We start from the raw sequence: 21,151 nt of genomic DNA on the forward strand, positions 1-21,151 counted from the left end.
TATATGGAAAGTGGTATACAAATAAAGTGACTGTAAGTGTCTCAGCAAAATAAAAAAATTCCTTCAGTAGCACCTTAAAGACCAACTAAGTTTTTATTTTGGTATGAGCTTTCGTGTGCATGCACACTTCTTCAGATACACTGGAAACAGAAATGTCAGACCCGTATATATATACAGAGGGTGGTGGGGGTGGGTGGGAATGGGTGATGGGCTGATGGGAGTGGTAAACCTGTGGATGGCTGTTAACGGCTGCTGATGACTGCAATTTGTCCGGGGGGGGGGCAAGGGCTGAGGCGCTAAAGAAAGCTTGATCATGCATAATGAGATAAGAATCCGATGTCTCTATTCATCCCAGGTGGCTCCATGGTTTTAAGCTTGGTAATGAGTTCCAATTCAGCAACTTCTCTTTCCAGTCTGTTCCTGAAATTTCTCTGTAATAAAACAGCTGCTTTGAGATCTTGTATAGAATGTCCTGGGAGATTGAAGTGTTCTCCTACTGGTTTCTCTGTCTTATGGTTCCTGATGTCAGATTTATGTCCATTTATCCTTTGGCGTAGGGTTTGGCCTGTTTGTCCAATATAGAGAGCTGAAGGGCACTGTTGGCATTTGATGGCATACACAATGTTAGAAGATGAGCAATTGAATAGTCCTGAGATGGTATGTTGGATGTTGTTGGGGCCAGTAATGGTGTTGTCCGGGTGTATGTGGCAGCAAAGTTGGCATCTGGGTTTATTGCAGGCTCTGGTACCAGTGTCCATGTTAAGTCTGGTGGTTGTATTATTGTGGGTGAGGAGTTGTTTAAGATTGGGTGGCTGTCTGTAGGCAATGAAAGGTCTTCCTCCCAGAGCTTGAGAGTGGCCAGGAGAGGCTGTAGATCTCTGATGATGCGTTGTACTGTTTTAACTTGGGGGCTGTATGTGATGACTAGTGGTGTTCTGTTATTTTCTTTTTTGGGTCTGTCTTGCAGCAGGTTCTCCCTAGGTATCAGTCTGGCTCTGTTGATCTGTTGTTTAACTTCATCAGGTGGATATTTTAGTTCTAAAAAGGTTTGCTGTAGATCTCTTAGGTGAGATTCTCTGTAGAGTTGGAACAGATGCGGTTGTAACGTAGGGCCTGGCTGTATACGATGGATTGTTTGGTATGTTTGGGATGGTAGCTAGAGGCATGTAGATATGTTTGTCGGTCAGTTGGTTTTCTGTATAAGGTGGTGTCTATACGTCCATCCTGTATTTTTATAGTAGTGTCCAAAAAATGTATTTCTTGCATAGATTGGTTCATTGTTAGGTTGATGGTGGGGTGAAAGTCATTGTAAGTGTCTCAGTTATCATTTGTAAAATGATAAGAGTATCACAACATAGACATCTTTTTCTGTAAACTGGCGTACTACTTTTTTCAGGTTCTTTTTGGTCTTGGTGGTTCTTTCTCCCAAAAATCATGGTAAGGCTGTGAATATTTACCTTCCAATACGTTTTTACCCCTCTCTTGAGTTACAGTGATAAATTAAACAGAAAACAAATATAGTAGTACCTCTGGTTACGAACTTAATTCATTCCGGAGGTCCATTCTTAACCTGAGACCGTTCTTAACCTGAGGTGCCACTTTAGCTAATGGGGCTTCCCGCTGCCGCCACACCGCCGGCGCACCATTTCTGTTCTCATCCTGGGGCAAAGTTCTTAACCCGAGGTACTGCTTCCAGGTTAGCAGAGTCTGTAATCTGAGGTGTTTGTAACCTGAGGTACCACTGTACAAGTGCTACATTTTTTTGTGTTTGTTCCCAAAGTGTGGGGTAAGCTGCCTTATAGAAGTTAAGAAAATGCTAAGAAAGCTGTAGTTCACTTTCTGCATTCTACGTGACTTGGGAGGAACAGGAGGCAAAGTGCCTTGTTTCTTGCTTCTCAACAACAAACATCCTGCTTCTTCTATTGGGAGTGGGGTGAGAAAGTGGGAGGTGAGCAGACTTCAGGCCCAGGGATCAGAAGTGGGCCTCCACATCTTACTGTCCAGTGCTCAGGACTCTGCCAAGGCCACATTTCTCACTGGTTCTGCTCTGCACTGCCATCTTGTGTTTTTACCTGGCTGGAATGTGTCCTTGAACCTTTTGCTTGCCTGGACGGAGTGGTATTTGGCCACATCCACTTTGGCTACACCCACCCCTTGGTACCGGTAAGTGACCCCTGTCATTGTCCAAAAGGGAGTGTGGCCCTGGAGCTGAAAATGTCTGCATTTCTCTAGTGTTCTTTGGAAGTTTCCTGTTCCTCCATTTTAGTCTTATCTCAAAGTCCAGGGCCACTACCAAAATGCCAAAATTTGGGAGGGGTGGAAGAGTCTCTTCAGCAACTTTTCAAACATGCTTTGAATGAAAATAACTACCCTCTTTTTTGCTCTGAGTGTTTGGAAACTCCTATATTGTGCAGGTTTATTTGCCAAGGAGCCAAGATCAGCTGGGACCCCTTGCCAGTGAAAACTGAGGTTTGCTGGAGTGTATTTACTTGCAGGAGGCAATGCTTCTTGAGTACCTGTAATCCTAGCTTGATGCTGGAAAAAATATATGCAAGAGGGCAGTCTAATTCAATTTTTGTATATTGCAATAGGTGCTGTGATAGAGGCTGTTTCTGTTTTGTGTAGGGTTCTTGCTTTGTCATTAAATTCATAGGCAATTGGGATTTCTATAAAACATTTGCTGGTTATATGATTGGGACTAAAGACTTTGAAGAACTATAACAGAGCACCTCTGTCTTTCTGACAGGCACAAATCCAGTTTCATTTTTCTGCGCTAATGCTGACTCACTTGTTGACAAGTTGGTGTACCTTGCCCTAGGAAAGAGCTGGGAAATGTTCACAATATTCCATGAGATCAGCTGAAAAGCTTGTCTATACTCATGTGGCTTTTTAGATTTCCAAATATGAAAAAGCCCAGGCAGATTTTAGGTTTCCAAATAGGTGTAGTCCTGGTTAGGTTGTTCTAGTTAAAAACAAGTTTCTTGAGCACCTTAAAGACAAACTGTTGTTTAAGGTTTCATGGACTAGCACATAGGAAACTGCTTTTATGGAGTTTGGTCACTGGTCCATCTAGCCCAGTATTGTCTACCCTGACTGGCAGCAGCTGTCTAGGATTTCAAATGAGTGTCTTTCCTAGCTCTACCTGGAGAGGGTTGAACCTGGGGCCTTTTTCATACAAATCATGTGCTCTCCCACTGAGCTACAGCACCTCCCCATACATATTATCAAATCCATGAAATTGTAATGTTAGTTGACATATTATGTACGTACATATGGATGGGTATTGGTGGGTAAAAACAGGGATCAAATGGTCATGAAATGCATAAAAGTACAACCTATAGCAATTTAGTTAAGGGCCAAACTACACATTATGTAATTTGTACTTTTAAAAAAGCATACGTAAACTTATCACCATTCTCGGGGGGGGGGGCAATCACAGGACCCCAGTCCAGAACACGTTCCCAATGTGGATGGGGGCTCTGCGCCAGTTTCTTTGTGAAAATCCCCCCCCCCACTGATTTAGCTAAGCCCTGCTATGTGGCAATGTGTGGGAAAGCCTTCCTTGTGATGGCCCCTTAGCTTTGGAATTTCCTTCCCTCTAATATATGGTTTGCACCTTTACAAAAAAAAAAAACCCAACTACTACTTTGGGTGTCAGCTGAAGACCTGGTTATTCACCCAACCTTCTTGTTACAGTTTAGTGCCAAAACTGATGTTTATTTTAGCATTGACTGGCTGTAAACTTATCTGCCTTCTTTTGCAGCGATTGTATCAGGTATGTGGATGAACTGTACCTTGCTCTGGAATTGCAACTGAAATGAACAGGTAAAGAAACGCTTTAAATAAATTACTCTCTGAGGGTGCAATTTCCTGGAAGCAAATAGCAGCTGGGGGTGGGGATTTCCAGGAGGAAAGTGGTGTAGGACCACCATTCAAATCAGGAGCTCTTTTTTATATTATGGTGCTCTGACTGCTTTTTCTTCAAAGAGAAAATATCCAGTTCAAGCATGAACAATATGCAGTTTATCCCTAAGGATCATTCACAGTAGTGACAGTAAGTAATAGGTAAGGTCGTGTGACCAGCATGACTATAATGCTTCTGGCCCAACGGAACACCGTGATGGAAACCAGAGCACACAGAAATGGTGTTTACCTTCCCGTCGCAGCAGTACCTATATTATCTGCTTGTACTGGTGTTCTTTTGAACTGCTAGGTTGTCAGGAGCAGAGACAGAGCAACAGGAGCTCACCCCATGGTGCAGATTCGAACCACCCAAGATGCTCAGTGGTTTAGACCACAGCACCACCCACATTCCTACAGTAAGGAATAAAATGGCGTGTACTGGAAGGGAGAACTGCCCTTATTCAAGCCTAGGATGGAATCAAATATTCGAAAAATTCTAATCCAGCAACTGCACACTGACAAAATATATTGTACCCACTTAATTATATTTTATTATAGCACAAGCTTTCATGGACAGATGTGTCTGGCCTTCATGATTAGCCTTTACTGTATGCATTAGACTAACTCTAACCAGCACATTGTTTTTTAGCACACCTGCCCTGCTGATGTAGTTTTTAATTAATTCTTAGGAATAAATTAGATGGAATGGCAGCAGACCTGGATGTCAAAGGCAGAAGGGGAGCATAGTACACAGGATACCCTCCTTCCCATTGGTACCCCTATTGCTGCACCCTGACAAGAGAAAAATAACCTTGAAAACTGGATGGAAGGGAAAGAAAACAGAGCAGGCAAGGGTTAATTTAGCCCTCAAATGTTGTAAGTCCTTCCCTCTTCTTACACATCCCAAATGCCCCAAGTTGTACCCTCTGGCAGCAAAAGTAATTGGAAGGAGTCTTATCTATCAAGTCTCATCTGCCATCTAAATCCAGGATGTTAAACCTTTAGAAACAGTTAAAGGAATTCATGTTGAGGAACATGGCTGCCTAGAGCAGCCAAGAGGAAGTACCTTTTTCTGTACCCAACTTATTTCAAGAGCTGTTGCATTTACAAAGAGCTTGATTAAATTTGTAAAACTGGCACTATTTGTCAAGAGCTGCTGAAGAGCAAGCCAACTCTAGATTAGGATATGTCAGTACATGATTTATTAAGTTTTATTCGTTTAGAAAAGATTTGGGGAATCTTTACAATAGAGGTGAACATGGCAGGAGCATTTTTGTTCCCGTATTATAGTTCTGTGTATAACTTCTCTACATTTTATGGTATTTGCTTTTTCTTTTTTTTTATATCCAGAATTACAAGCAGGCATAGTTTATATATATACTATAGTAAGAAATTGTGGCAGCCTTATATTTTTCTATTGCTAGACTAGACATTACTTAATGCAGTAGTAAAATAGAAATAACTCATCCAAACTAATCCTCTAAAATCCTAGGCCACCTAGGGTAGAATATAAGAGGCAATGACTATGGGACAAATGGCTTTGAATGGACCCTGTGAGCAGACCCAAAACAGCCTATCAAAATTACAAAGACTAACCCATTTGATTCCATCATAATAAGATTATCTGATTAAATGAGCTCTTAATCCATTGAAATTTATTATGCCAGAATAAAATTTGCCAGCTTTAAGGTGCCACAGGATTTTGACACCAATGACTGCCAACGTGCCATATCCAGAGGAGTAATCATGTTCATTGCAGCAAAAACAGATTGCATTTTATCAAGCAAGGCTGCAATATAGTATAATGAAGAGAAAGATTAGGTGGAAACTATTATAACAGGAACTGGGATTATTATGGTGTATACTATCCCAGGGGCAGTACTGGCACATCCTCATATAAATAATGAATTTTGTAATGCAGTTCAGTACCCACAAGGACATCCATCCATCCCCATTGCATAGCTGCCAAGTTTTCCCTTTTCTCGCGAGGAAGCCTATTCAGCATAAGGGAAAATCCCTGTAAAAAAGGGATAACTTGGCAGCTATGCCATTGCCAAGGAGCATGTACTGCTGTAGCTTCACCAACACAACCCTTGCGGCTCAATAGCCACTTGATCAGTTTATTAGCAGGTATTGCTACCCCTCCCCAGGTGGTGGTGCAACAGATTTGAAACTCGGGCAAAGTCTCTGGAACAATTATTGGAAAAGTAAAACCACACAAGCAGCAGCAAAAAATGTTAATGCAACCTTTATTATACAGCACATCACTTCTGTGCATTCTACTCTCTATTAAAACAGACTTTCATTATAGCACTAAATGAAGTCTTGACCCACAGTCACGTCTCTTAAAATACACGCAATGGGGGAAGGGGCTGCAGTGGAGAGTAAATTAGTATTACAGAATACAAGGGAAATATTTCTCTCAATCATGTCATTTTCCATGTTATTGCACTTTTTCCTATACAGCTGGTAAGTCTGTTACCTTTGCCTTTAACACTAATATACATATGTTTTTTAAAAAATAAAAGTAGTACAAAAATCTATAGGCATTACAATGGAACTGTACAACTCTTAACTCAGGTTTCTACCTCCCCCAATAGCCAAGTTGTAACAGTTGACCATCAGTTTAATAGAACCAAAACAAAGGGAAGCATTAGAAGTTCAAGAAATGCAGTGCTATTTAAGCCCCTGAGGGAGTTTTAAATGCTGCTGTGCTCTTATTCTCTCCCTGGAGGGGAAAAAAATCATAGTATTAAAATTTAAAAAATAACAGCGAGGACAACTGGCCAGGAGACCAGTAGATACAGAGAAGGCATTATGTACATCTCTGAAAGTGAAAGCTCAACAGAGAACCACATTAGATTGGGATCCAGTACTGATGGTCCTTCCATTAATGACAGTCACCCTACAAGAGCCTACATTCAAGCAGCTTCTGAGCCTCCAAATACTATCCAGGAGGGAAGGGGCTGAGAGAAGGATGAACACAAAAGTGCTAAAAAAGATAAATAGAATAGCTTGCACTTGAATTCAACAAGCTAGAAGGGCTTGCATTGTATAATCAAGTCACTAGAAGTACTACAGATGGAGGAAACACACACAAAAATGGTCAGTTGCCAAACAAAAGCTCCCATAATCCACTTCACTAGACAGCAATGTGATAGACAACAGCAATGCACTAGCAAGCTGAGGGCAACACTCCAGCATCGCAACATGGCAATGTGACATTGCATTCAAGCCTTGCTTTAATTCATGTGAATCCTATGTAGTGTTTGTATCCAGAGCCTAAATTGGCCACGATATCCAAAGCAGAAAAAAGTAGCCTAGCAATTGGTCAGCTTTGAATAGCTCCATCTTTGAACCATCAGCTACTAGCACCGCTATGGGTTCCTCCAGCTCTGCTTCCTGTAAGTATACTTGTTTTTGTAAACTAGTTTGATTTATCATGTTTCTAACTCTAAAGAAACCTCTCTTTTGGAGCACCTGCTTTAGCCATCAAGTCAGTGGCAACCTGTAAACGTTGCATAATACAGTTTAGTAAACAAAGTTTCCTTTTGGGTATAGAACAAAGTGGGTAATAGAGATAACTTAAGAGGCAGGTGGGGAGAGAAGAGGTATTTTGCAGTGCATAAGATAGTTGTACGAGGGCACAACAATAACTATTTTTAAAACAACAACAACCAGGAATTGCTTCTAACAGATCTTTAGTTTAATTGCTTTTTGTCAAGTAACTGAAGTGGGATCACAGTGATAGATGCTCTGCACTCACAGCTGGCCTGAATACACAGATAACCACCACTACCCCTACCATAATACCTAGTAGTGGCATCTGTTTGCTTCTATTGAAACAGCTATGAAAAATTTTAGTGTGTTCAAAATACATACTTTTTAGGCCACAAGGGCCTAAGTAATGTAGAGAAAGCACACAGCATTGCCAAATATGAACATGTTTTAATCAAAGCCAAATGTGCTTTAACTAGAAGATCTTTAGACGACACAAAACCCATCTCTTCCCTCTTGTGAGGCATATCAGGGGGCCTGTGAAATCTGATTCAGAGCTGCTCAGAATAATTAAAATCTATGCCTAACAAAGGAGCGCATGCATGGTTGTTCATTGGGAAAGGTGTACGGAGCCATGGGGAAGACAGTCCTAGTGGAATTCGATACAATACTTCAACTCAAGTTTTCAAAAAGGCACAGGATATTATAGAGTAAGGAAGTAGCTGCTTGGGGAAAGCTATACAAGCCATTTTCAAATAGTTTTATTTATTTTTACATAAACTATATACTTCCAAAAATACTGACCTAGACCCTTCTAACTCTAAACAAGGTCACTAGCAACTGTAGCACAGAGTAAATGGGTATGAAATGAGTAATACTGTCAAATGACTGGAACAGTGGCCTAGATAGTACATAAGTGACATTTCTAAGACCTATTTGGGAATATATGTGCTTTTTTGTAAGCATGGTTGGCAACCGTTGCTGTCCATTCAAGTTGCCAGATGCTACAATTTGTGGGCAGAAGTGCGAATACGGTTTAGATCACCACATAGCAATGAATGCCCATTAAGTAAAAAGCAATCATTTTAAAAGCACAGTTTCAATTTTATTGCACAAACAGGAAGGGTTCATCTAGGCTGGCCAGTAACATTGCAAGGTCACTTTTGTCTCTAGTAGTTTATGTAAACAGGCAAGAGGCTGTAATTCTGCTTTGTGCAACAGAAGCAATGGAGTGTATGTTGCATGTTTGATTGGGCTTGGATAGCACACACTCAATTATCCTATGAAGATGAAACCAGTGCATGCCTCATTGTGTGGAAGAGGGAGAATAAGGTTTCACCCTTCACTCTCCAAACGCATGGGAGAAAAACTTTGACCTTACGCCAGTTGCATTCTCCAGCTCATCCCACACCTCTCCTCAAAACATTGTTGTACCAAGAAACTAAGTCTTGCACAAAGAAATGCAAACAAATCTCTCTCTCAGGGGTGCGTCAAGTACATGAGAAAGAGCCCCTTATTTTGCAGGTCTCTGGACCGTCCTCCCCATGTGCTCCCTGCAATGGATTCCTATATTAACATAGTCTAACACAGCCAAACAGCAAACCCTAAAGAAGGAAATGGTCAGAAATAGCAATCACGCACATCTATGGAATGATGTCAGGTCTCTCTTAGGTATTCTCCAAGGGAATGGCTTAAAAAAATAGCTGAAGAAATATTTTAAAATGCCTGTCAATAATTAGAGTTTAAAACAGTCACTGCCTTTATACTTGGGTTCAAAACAAGAAAACTGCTGTAGTTAAAAACATGCCCTGCTAGTTGTCCACTGGGTACAGGCAATAGTTAGTTGCAAGCAATTTATGTTTCAATTTTTGTATGTGCAGAGTCTCTTTAGGTGGAGTACCCATCTTGCTGTAAGATTGTAAAAATAAAAATAAAAAGGCCATCTTTGCTCAGATGTTGCAAAAATTGCTACTAAGCGTTTACCAAAAAGAGCTTGGTTCACAAGATAAAGCACAGGTAGCTTATACTTTTTTTAAAGGGCATTTCCATTGCAGTGTGGCCTTCCCCTTAAGAGAATGGATGCTTTGATCCTTCCATGTAAACATACCAAGTACTATGAAGTTAATATTAGCTTACACCCCTCAGAATCCATGCTAAGAATAGCTGGAAAACCCATCCTATGAAAGAGATACTACTTTATGTCTTCCAATAATCCACCACATTCATGTGTGTGACCTTCAAGGAAGCCATTGCAGACACATAGCAGACTGTAGCTAGGGATGCTGATGTGCTGGCTGCCCCAGTTATGAAACATACAGTGCTTTTCTCCTTTTACTGCAATCTGAAGGGGATAAGCAAAATCCTTTCCAGACAGCAAGGCCTGAATTTCCCATCTTTCTTGCTTTTTCAGGGAAGAGGGAAGCACTAGCAACTTGCATTAGTAGTGTATTGGGGCTGAATGTCCCTGGCTGCTATACGAGGTGGAATTTCGGTATCCTCTCACCCAAGCGACTAATTTCTGGCCAGTCTCTCTTCAGAAAAGCTACCCTCTTGAGCTGCCCACGCCAAAGTGGGGGCCGGCATTCTCACACAATAGAACAGTTCCTCCATGGCTTGTTTTTCAAGTAGAGTCATCTAATCCTTTATTCAACGGTGCTGAGTTTGACCTGCAAAGCCTGTCCATTATGTTCTGCAACGTGGGCTGGACAATGCCCAGGAGTGGGCGCTGAGAAGGGTCTCCATCCCAACAGGCTTCCATCAGCTGCCAGCATTCCTCATCAAAAATGCGAAGGCGTTCAGGGCGTACTCCTGGACAAAAAGGAGAACATGGTTATTTGACTCAAAGGAGAAATAATGCATTTGATCTTAGCTACTTCAGCTTTAACTACACTAGTCACAGACGTAAGTTGTTTACCTGGCCCATCTGGAAAGAAACCAGACTCAAGCTTCCAATTATGAACAAGGCTCTGAATCAATACAATATGTATAAATACTGACTTACACAAAGTAGGGTGCACTGGGAAGGTATGGCTCTTTACTCATGGAAACTGCTGTTGTGACCACCAAAGTGTTGCTAGCATTATACTGTTCACATGAGTTGACCACTTATAAGCCATTTTTCATATGTTGTAATGGTTCTGAAACCTAAAAATCAACACTTCGATACATGTCAAGACTGCAGCCCCAAGCGCACTTACTTGGGAGCAAATCCTACTGAACTGAGTAGACATGTATAGAATTGCACTGTTTAGTTGTACTACAGGTGCTAATCCTGTTTTTTCATGAGATACTATGAACTGTAAATTAATAATAATAATAATTTATTATTTGTACCCCACCCATCCAGCTGGGTTTCCCCAGCCACTCTGGGCGGCTTCCAACAAAGATTAAAATACATTAAAATGTCACACATTAAAAACTTCCCTAAACACAACCACCATTATCCATAAGGCAGGGAAGCTTTCAAATTAAGTATGAACTTCATCTTGGGAGGTCATGTTCAGGGAAACTTGAAAATAAGCATGAAGTTAAAAGGATACATTTTAATAACAAAAGGAACTACGGTATGCAGGAGGCTCCACTAATTTAGGTAGCAACTAATAGAGCCCATTGTCCAAAGAACGAAGCATGTTCACAGATTTTCCATTTTAGATTCCCAATACTCCAAGCACTGCAAATTCTCAAACACTTTAAGGTGATTTAAGATATTGCTGGTTTGTTGTTGTTGTTTTTTAAAAAAGAAAAGCACTTAAGCATTAGTCATGCGTGTATGTTTTTGAAAGGATTAGATTGCTGTTGCCTTGCTCCAAGAAACTGCTGGTTGTATCTAGTTTGAAGATCTTTAGATGTCTCATTTCCATACGAACATAATACCAGGAGTTGAAATCCTGTTTCTCTGTCAACATCTGGAACAGCAGATGAAATTAAGTGTTGTCATTCGTATCTGGCCTATATTTCTGTCATAGCCCTCATAGCAACTTATAATACAGACCCTAGAGTTCTCCACCAGTTTTCTGCAATTGACACAGACACTTGGGAGAGTTAGTTCTAAACATTATGTTACAGGACCTTCCTTAAATCACACACACTGCTATGCTTTGCAGTACAATTCTAGGCATGTTTACTCAGAAGCAAGTCTCCCTGGGCAGTTTTAAACTGAAAAGATCCACTAGTGCAAGGCCTTTGGGCTGTGCAAAGGAACTTCGCCTCCATAACTCTGTTCTAGGTTCCTCTCCAACCCTCAGGAGCAGATTGAGGGAGGGGAAGTTCCATTGTGCAAGAAGAAATCCGTGCACTAGGACAGAGCTATGTAGTTGGATACCGCCCCCTGAGTTCAGTGCAACTTACTCCCAGGTAAGTGTGCGTAAGACTGCAGCCAGAATTTTTATGCGTTCTAAGCTATCAACAGTAGCCCAGAAACCACAGACTAAAGCAGGCATAGGCAACCTTGGCTCTCCAGATGTTTTGGAACTACAACTCCCATGATCCCTAGCTAACGGGGCCAGTGGTCAGGGATCTTGGGAGTTGTAGTTCCAAAACATCTGGAGAGCCAAGGTTGCCTATGCCTGGACTAAAGGAACTGCTCATTCTCCCATTTCTCTCAGCCCATCTTATCTGCTTCAAGTTTTCAGCCACTGTGAAAATAAAGACAACAGCACCAGGAGATGCAAAGACATGAGCACTCCAGTACTTATCTAGCTTCTCCTGAAAATGCAGAGGATGTAAAGATTTAGTGGAATGGCTTGTTCACTTAGGATAGTTGCTCCAAAAGCATTTAGTCAAAGCAAATTTCTCTATGCAAACTTGCTTCAAATGTTGGAAGTCTGCTACAAAGCAGCTCACTCACATAAAAAACACTGCATTGGAGCTCTTTGTGCCTTCTTCAGTCTTGTTTAGGAACAGCAGTTGCACAGCACTGAAGGTTTCTGAAGCTGCCATGAGTTTCAAGGGCTGGCTTGTGTGACAGCACAGAGGACTGTGGTCGGAAGAAAGAGACCCAAAGTCCCACCACGAGAGCAGAACTTGACACGCAGTCATTTAGATCAGGAACGTTAGATATAGTGTCCATCCCTTCACAACACTGCATTATGTGTTTTGTGTTGCAGACATGCCTACCTTTTCGTACATGGTTCCAAAGGTGGTCCTTGCTTGCACATCTCTCGAAAGCCTCTGGTAACTTGACTTGACCCGAACAGATGTACCAGAACAAGATGCCAAATGCATATACATCCACAGAATTATCATATTTCCCTGTGGCAGATGAGCAAGAGATACTGGTTGAAGACTAGAAATTCAGTTCCATTAAGCATAAGATTGTAGTCAGGAAAATAGCAGCACACTGGGTCACTGGGGACTTCAACACAACCTAGAGCTTAGTTAAGGCAAGTTTATTTTCAGCAAGGCTACTACTCTTAAATGCTCCTGCTTGGGACAAAAGTACAGTCAAATGCTCTTCCCACAGAAGTCCACTGGATCAAGTGAGGCGCCACCATGTCTTTGATGCTCTGATGTCCATCCTGGAACCTGGTGACAGTGACAGTTCCTTCTCATCTGATCTTGTGGAATCATATGGGAAGAATATTAAGATGTTCTTCAGGGGTGTGGCACTCGCCATACAGCTACTACGCAATACAGTGGGAGTTAGCTACACAGTTTGTGGAGGGGAGAAAGGGATATCATATCACTAGCACTGAATTAAATCATTTCCTATATGTTCCCCATAACCACCAAGGATCAATATCAAGGGCACCTTTAGTTATAACATTTGTGGGAGTGGCAAATGAAGATGATGGACTATGCTGAACTGGCAAAGCTGACCTATGGGGTCCGAAATCAGGGTGAGACAAACTTCCAGAGAGAGTGGAGTAAATTTACTGACTATATTAATATGAACTGTAAAAGTTTGAACACTTGCAGGATTGAAATAAATCCTACGACGTGGACTTGATTTATATAAAGGAACTGTGAGATTTGGATAGGGGAAAGAAAACCGAATGGTGGGAGGGAGGGGAGTCACAAGCTCAGCAGAGCGAAGGGAAATGAGGTGGGCAAATATATGTGGAAATGTATTTTGTTTTGTTTAATTGGAAAATTTAATAAAAAGTATATATAAAAATAGTTATAACATTTGTGTCAGTTCAACTATATGAGCACGAAGAGGTATTCTCTGTGGCCATCCCCACCAAATTAGGAAAATTCCCCCTCCATGTAGACTTGCTGAAGCCCAAGTGTGAGCACTTTTAGGAAGCTTTGTAAGAGCTGTTTGGGCTTCGTGGTTTGAGCTGGTCTTTTAATGTGATGAAATTTTACTCTGGGTTGCTAAGGGTTTATGTTGATTGTCTATATCCACCCTGGGTCTTCATAAAGAGGCAGGTTATAGAATAGAGGGCCCTGCATACCCTGTTTCTCTGAAAATAAGCCGTAGCAGGATTTTTAAGCATTCAAGGAATATAAGCCATACCCCAAAAATAAGCCATAGTGATAGGCGCAGCAGCAATGCCGGCCGTGGCAGGAGGAGGAAAAAATAAAACATCCCCTGAAAATAAGCCATAGTGCGTTTTTTTGAGAAAAATAAATATAAGACAGTGTCTTATTTTCGGAGAAACACGGGAGCTAATCCTTTAATGAAAAGAAATATGTAAGAGGACAGAAGTACTGAAGCATTCATTTGGAACAAGGGTGACTCAAAGATAAGAATTAATTTATCTAAGGATATTTTGATCTGCAATCCAATATCCACCTGTTCCTTCAAAGGTAATAAGAAAAAGACAAATCTATTTTAAGAATGCCAAGACAAAGACAAGATAACAGCTAGTCTGATTTATCATGGTCCAGAAACCCTGGTGCAGTATGTACTCTGAGAAGTAGCCCGTAGGTCCCTACTAAGTACTGTGTATCCCCATTTTCTGTCATTCAGCATATACCTAAGCACACTTACTCAGAATCAAGTCCCACTCAGTTCAATGTATCTGCCAAACTTCCTGGCAGAAGCATCCCTCTAATTGGACACATGTAGATTTGTCGTCTTAAGGGAAATAGACCTCAAATTCTTCATGGCTAACAGTCCATAGGGAGATCTATGATAAGTTTACCTGTGAAAAGTTCAGGAGCCATATGGATAGGGGTCCCAACAATACTGCCGGACATCATCGCCTCAGGTTTGCAGAATCCCAGGTCTGTGATTTTAGCTCTACTGTTTTTATCAAGCTGTAAAGGATACAAACTACTCAAACCCAAGCCTCAAGACTTATCAAGAGAGACCAACATGCCATCACTGTAGTACAAGCGTCTTCTACAAACAATCCCAGCTAGCACATTTTAATATATTTGCTGAACCAAGCTGAAATTCATTATCTAGCCCAGCACAAAAGCAATCACCAATTCCTTATTTTGTTTTTTCCTATAATTTTGGGTTACCTGATGCTGTCCTGGAGATTCCTAGCTAACGGCCACAGATACACCTAATCCTTTATGAAACTGTAACAGTGTAAAAGTAGTCCTCTAAACTACCTGCCATCACCACATCTTGTGGAAATGAAAGTCTGAACAGATGAAAGGTGTATTAGCCTTCTGATCATTCAAAGGATCAGAAAAGATAGCTTTTTGTTACTCCAGTCAATTTTACTTTGGTTGAGCTCCCTTTAGATATGCCTCCGTTTCTGATCTTTCCCCTGGGTTTAGGGAAACACAGCTGTGATCAGGTATGGTTGTCTTTTCTTTATAAGGAAATTGGTCCAATCATATGAAAACCTAGATATTCTTGAGCTTCTTGTTCAGCACTTGAGTCTGTCTTTTTAGGCAGCACCATTATCCTTTGGTGTTCTATATACAGCAAAGTATAGGTTTTGTGTTTCACAATGGCAGCGATCACTTTTGCTCGTGCCTCCCCCCCCCCCCGCTTTTGACAAAAGTGCTTCTTACATTTTTAAAAAGTTATAAAGCAGAGATACAATTCCAAGGAATGGTTTTAACAAAGCCATTATTTATGTACTGATGTCTCATTCCATTTTAGCAAAGAGAATGACGCTCGAGGCAAAAAGCTGTCCCTTACCAATACATTTTTAAGTTTGATGTCTCTGTGAACGAGCCCCTGGCTGTGAAGAAATCGAATCCCTTCTACTACATCCAAGGCAATCTGCAATCTTATCTCCAATGTCAACTCAGCCTGAGGGGGAAAAAGGGGGGGGAACCTTATTATCAATCCCTTAATCTATGGTTATTAGACAGTGCTTCTTGCCTAAGATGAAGCAGCTCCAACACAACAGATCCTTTAACATTGTTTCTTCCTTAGACAAGCAGGTCAGAGAGTGGTTCTGCTGCTATTGTCTTAATCCATTTTACTGAAGCATACAGCTCTAGTCCCACAATGGTAGCCAGGATCAGATGGTGTCTGTGTGTGTGTGTGTGCTCTCTCTCTAATGAAATATATAACAATATAAAAAAATGCCTTTACAGTTGTACTTGTGATCAGACCATCAACCCTAGATTTTACCTGCTGCTAACCAAAAATAATGTAGGGCTGAGGTTGGGAAGTGAAGAAGAGACCATCTGATGTACCAATTGTCAGCAACAGTGTGAAGGGAGCATAGCTGCCAAAATTTTAAAGCCAAATTGTCAGAACATACTAGAATACTAAACATATCAACTTGTCTATGGACAGGCATTTCACTGCGCAAGGGAGCAGCTTCTGTATTCTCTAGAGACTCCAAGAATGCAGAAGTATATTAGCTTGTAAATTGGGGGGGGGGGCGGAAACCTAGCACAGCCCAAAGAGGACTGAGCATCCTTAGTAGCTTACCGGAGCTATGGAATACTGAAGATGTCATGGTTTGGGAGAGCAGGGGATAACCAGAGAATAGTAGCCACAGTGGCAGTTTGGGTACATGAGTGAACCCCTCCTCACTGCAATACACAGGCCTCAGGAGGCAAAAGGAAATATGCCACTGCCTTTTATAACTCTAAAGTCTTTGCCACCCTGTAATACAGCAATATAGGGCTAACCCAAGTGCTTTAGCACTATATAACACAGTTGGGGAATATTTCAGGTGGGTAGGAAATAAAAAGCCTGCAAAAATCTCACCTCCCACAAGAACCCTAGAGCCTTGCAAGGCTTGTGTTCCATGCTGGCTAGAGGCCTGAAGAGGAGTACTTGTGTTATGAGTAGGGGGATACTCTGCAACTTTTTATTATCTCCACTGATTCAAGTATAATGAAAAGCACACTTGTGCATAGAAATGAAAAGCTACCAGAGATGATCAAATATTTACACTGTCAATTTCCCATTTAATTGTTTTAATTCCTCACCTTTAATCCTGTATAGAGGTCTCTGTGCAATTGTTCCATTATCAGTAGAACAGCAATGCTGGAACCTCCGCCATACCCATAATCTATCACTGATCCATGAAGATCTACCAACCGCTCATGCTTTGGTAAAGATCTGGAGAAAGATGCAGCACAAGAGTCAAGAATAATGGTCTTATGTCTTCTAAGGAGACAAGGCATTTTCCCCCAGTCTCCTCTTCTACAAATACGTACAAGGCACACACCATTATTTCCAGATATATATGCAATAAAAATGTGCAGTTTCAAGATATACCAAATCCCAGCTTTCCCCAACTGCTGCACTTCCTAGGTGTTTTTGAACTGCAACCTTCCCCATCCCAGGCCACTTCCCCATCCCAGGCCATTTGCCATGCTAGCTGAGGCTGATGGGAGTTGTAGCCAATCATATAGAAGGTGCCATATTGGAGAAGGATGACATAGGCAACCTAATTATTCAGAGTATGAAGAGAAGTATCAATGGAAATTTCACCAAGGAACTCAACATCATTACTATATAATGTCATGGTTTCAATTAAGAAGGTTCCAAATAGCCCTTTGAAAGGAATTTTGTGTCAGTCATCGGACTCTGTCAAACCACTGCTACAAAATAAAGTTAAGCTGCCAGGTTAATGTATGTTTATTACGGAAGAGTTTAATGCCACCTACCTCATATAGTGAAACTCAAGTGCAAGGTCATTCCAGTGCTTCTCATCTGGTGGAACAACAGATTTGAGGGCACAAGGGAAGTGGCCCCCCCAGGCATTGCACAAGTACACCACTCCATACTGCCCTCGGCCCAGCTCACGGCCTAGCTTTGGTTTACCTGGAATATAAGCACCTGCTTGTCAACTTGTTTTCTCTTTTTATTTTATTTTTAGCCAATTATTTTTTTTACTGATTTCCCATAATTTTTATTGTCAACGTGTTTTCTATGTCCCTCCCCAGTAGCATGTATTCCTCGGGATTCATTCCCTCAGTGTGTCTGGAACAGTACAGAACAAGTCTCATCGTTTCGTAAGTCATCAATAAAATGAGATGTGCAGACAAGGCACTGCTCACCATGTAACAAAACGTCCTGTAAGGACCTGCTTTCCAGTGAGAGGCGGGCAAGCCGAGGGGCATGGTCTTTTCGCACCTTCAACCAAAGATCTTCTGTCTTCTCCAGCCTGCCTGAGTGGCCAGCCTCTAGCTAACAAAACATAAGGCCAAATTTAAGTAAAGTCTTGAAGTCCTGCAGGTCACACCTAGAATTGAATTTCTAAAACCTGCTCCCCTATTTTTCCTCTTTGCTAAAGAAGGAAACAGGTTCTCAGTTTAAAATGTTTGTTTCATAGAATATTCATTTCCATGGATTACAGAATCACAGAATTCTAGAGCCGGAAGGGACCACAAGGGGAATTTAGTCCAACCCCCCCCCCCCCGCAGTGCAGGAATCTTTTTGCCCCAAACACCTGCATATTCAATGTGATCATAGCCCATGGAGAATGTGCTAGGACATATTCTCTTTCTAAGCTGCTCTTCTGGGGGGGGGGGGAGAAATGCATATAACAATTTTTTCCTTGTGAAAAAACCCTTTATGAACTACATGGATGGAATGCTGTGATCAATGTTCCCTTTGCGAAGCATTTCAGCTTGCTAGATGAAAAAATTACCCCTCTCCTCTTCCCACACACTGTTCTGTGGGTTTCCCCAGCCCTGCAGAAACAATTTCAGAGGGTGTAAGGATGCACAGGAGGATTGGAGAGGAAAGCCTTATCGCACTGGTGAAAGCCGTTATTTAAAGAGCTCATTAGGAGAATCCTGCCCTAAGATTTTCAGATCACATTATTTGAGTATGAACTTTTGGAAGGGACCACATCTGGTCTAACCCCTTGCAATGTAGGAATCGCTTCGGCAGCACATATACTAAAATTGGAACGATACAGAGAAGATTAGCATGGCCCCTGCGCAAGGATGACACGCAAATTCGTGAAGCGTTCCATATTTTTAACATTTTCAGGATACAATAAACTTGCTAACTTAAAAGCAAAAAAAAAAAGGAATCTTTTCCCAACATGGAGCTTGAACTCACAACCCTGAGATTAAGAATCTCATGCTCTTCCAACTGAGCTATCCACAGCCCCTGTGTTGCCTCATTAGTTTAGCAAAACTATATAAAAAGATGCAGTTTCCCATCAACAGAGGTTCATAGTACCTAGGAAAGCAGAGAAAAGGCAGCACTCTCAACTTCCCTATAGGTTTCAGAGACAACTACTGTGGCTGGCTCACTTAGTTCTTTAAACATGACACCACACAGCCAAAAAAGGCACATTCTCAGGCACTTTTGTGAGTTGGAGAATGAACCCTACTGTGTGGTGTCACTTTCATCTCTATCACCAGTAAAATGCCCCTAGAAGAAGCAATTGCAATAATGACCCGATGGTCCTCTAGTCCCATAGAACACGAACTGCTGGTGCTTTTATAGCCATTTTTGTCAGTCTTAAAAAGTCAGAAGAAACAGCAGAGCACCTGTGTGGCTTTTTTTTTAGTGACAAGGAGTAGAGAGAGGATAGGCAGGCAATTGTCAATTATTTGAAAAATGGTTAAGTTTCATCTAAAGAGAACTGCGATGAATAACAATCCAACTGACCTGTCGCAAAGAAGCTGCAAAAGCATCATGAGAAATGTATAGCCTTGTTCGGAACTGGCTACAGATGCTCTTGGCCAGCCTTGATGCGCTGAGACTCTCAATGGCATCCTGAGCTACTTTCCTTTTCCACTCTGTGGTGATAGCTGGTGGGCTCACCCAAGTAATCCGCTGTATTATCTGAATAAGACATATGTCTCATTGTAAAAACTCAAGCATTAAAAAGTCTACTTTCAGTTTCACCTGCTCAAGGTAGGGCACGTGATGGTGTTTCTTCTCCCCCCAGCAGCTTGCCATGTGCCCCCCAAACTTTCACAAGACCCTCAGGAGCACATTTCAGCCGAGATGTGGGAGAAGAATAGAAACAGCACACCCAGTTGTGTAAGTAAATTTCTGCTATGCAAGCAGGTAGACATCGGTAGATGTCACCCACCATACTGGCCAAATAAAAAGAAAATCAGAATAATAGGGAATAAGCATATGAGAATACAAGCTGTTTGTTTGCAACTGTGGTATGGGTATGTGGGTGGTATTGCAGCATTTTTACCACATTCTTCAGCTGAAAATGCTCCCAAAGCCACTGACATTCAGTCAGTTTAAACAGGATGGCCTGCAGGTTTATAAAAACAAACCAACATCCACACAAAAACACAGCATACAAGGAAAAAGGAATAGGAAGGGAGGAGGAAAAAAGCAAAATCATATGCCAATTCTTAAACAGTAGTTCTTGTAATGACCAACTAGAATGGAGATTCTTTATGGAGCTGGTCTTTCAGCAGAACTGATAGAATAAGCCCTGCTTCCCATCTCCCCTATCAAGACAGCTTGCTGGAATGGCTGAGAGAGACTCAAAGGATCATACAAAGGTAGATCTACCAAAGATAAGGTCTCATTACAGTTACTAGGAGAGAGCTTTTACTAGAAGAATATTTAATACCTGCTTGATTTGTTCCCATAGCATTCTAGATACTGTTGAACCAGAGTGAAAGGTGATCTCAACATTGTAGGCTGCATTCAGTATCTATAAGCAGAAAATATATTAAATAAGCCACTAAAAACTGAAGGAGTTGCTTATTCAGTAGATTAAGCAAACAAGTATAATACCCTAAAAGCAAGTGTCTTCTCATTTGTAATCTGGAAGAATTGCAATGAGCTGAAATGCTTTCCTTAAATTACAACTTAAAGCAGAAATCTGTTTGGCACCATAACACAAAAGATATCAAATTCTTTTACCAATTCCCCTTGTCACCACTGATTACAGGCTACAGCCAACATTCTAGAAACTGATCTGCAATGCCAGTTCAGTAATTCTGTGTTACTTTTACCTGCTTTAGATAGTTGCTTGTGATATGTACTGTAATATCTTGCTGAGATTTCTCCAGACTCTTCAGACATCTTTCCAGAGTTCCCACAAAGCTCTCCCGCAGATAGTCCACAGAATTTATCAACTTGTTGGCAACTGCTTGGTTTAACCGTGAAATTATCAGTTCTTGTATTTGCTTAATGCAGCATTTAACATCTCTGGAACTAATAGGCTCTCCGTTCTCAGGAACTATAATATCTAGAGGGAACAGAAGGAAATCCAAGATTGAAAAGAAGCCTAATTTCACAATTCCAGCATATTAGCAGCCACCCAGAACTAGTGTAAAGTAAATTTAGTGACTAAAGTGCAATGAAAGCCTTATTAGTTGGACTGGATTGGTTCTGAAACAGTGCAATAAATTAATCACTTTGACCCCTTGATGTCAATGGGAAGCTAAGCACTGGCTTAAATCTTTCCAATTTAGTTCAGTGTGACAAGAT

At 41.3% G+C, this 21,151-nt stretch overlaps 1 protein-coding gene, 1 long non-coding RNA gene and 1 other non-coding gene across 8 annotated transcripts in view; 2 read left to right on the forward strand and 1 right to left on the reverse strand.

Moving 5' to 3' along the window:
• LOC148685085 (uncharacterized) overlaps window positions 1–10,209 on the forward strand; it is a 12,431-nt gene extending 2,222 nt beyond the window's left edge. The window contains exons 2-4 of one of the 2 annotated variants that reach the window (XR_015951095.1): window positions 3,764–3,825; window positions 7,170–7,307; window positions 9,812–10,209. This is a non-coding gene — a long non-coding RNA (uncharacterized LOC148685085). Of the gene's footprint in view, window positions 1–3,763; window positions 3,826–7,169; window positions 7,308–9,811 lie in introns of those variants that run through there. The other variant, XR_015951096.1, reaches the window with a different exon arrangement.
• The window catches only part of DSTYK (dual serine/threonine and tyrosine protein kinase), a 36,038-nt gene continuing 21,022 nt past the window's right edge, over window positions 6,136–21,151 (reverse strand). Inside the window, exons 4-13 of one of the 5 annotated variants that reach the window (XR_015951093.1) lie at window positions 20,674–20,909; window positions 20,286–20,369; window positions 19,352–19,528; window positions 17,782–17,911; window positions 17,389–17,545; window positions 16,705–16,837; window positions 15,452–15,565; window positions 14,493–14,607; window positions 12,517–13,045; window positions 6,136–10,209 (exon numbers count right to left, since the gene is read on the reverse strand). Coding sequence is in view for 3 of the 5 variants with exons in the window: in XM_088674302.1 (XP_088530428.1) it covers window positions 12,284–12,651; window positions 14,493–14,607; window positions 15,452–15,565; window positions 16,705–16,837; window positions 17,389–17,545; window positions 17,782–17,911; window positions 19,352–19,528; window positions 20,286–20,369; window positions 20,674–20,909 (1,514 nt within the window). In the remaining 2 variants the exon portion in view is untranslated. Of the gene's footprint in view, window positions 10,210–12,247; window positions 13,046–14,492; window positions 14,608–15,451; window positions 15,566–16,704; window positions 16,838–17,388; window positions 17,546–17,781; window positions 17,912–19,351; window positions 19,529–20,285; window positions 20,370–20,673; window positions 20,910–21,151 lie in introns of all 5 variants that reach the window. The other 4 variants (XM_035121531.3, XR_015951094.1, XM_088674302.1 and 1 more) reach the window with 4 other exon arrangements.
• On the forward strand, window positions 18,608–18,710 carry LOC148685086 (U6 spliceosomal RNA). Its single transcript, XR_015951235.1, has one exon. It is a non-coding gene; the product is annotated as a U6 spliceosomal RNA (small nuclear RNA).

This window comes from Zootoca vivipara, chromosome 7 (genome assembly GCF_965207765.1).
Source record: "Zootoca vivipara chromosome 7, rZooViv2.hap1.1, whole genome shotgun sequence".
Taxonomy (NCBI): domain Eukaryota; kingdom Metazoa; phylum Chordata; class Lepidosauria; order Squamata; family Lacertidae; genus Zootoca; species Zootoca vivipara.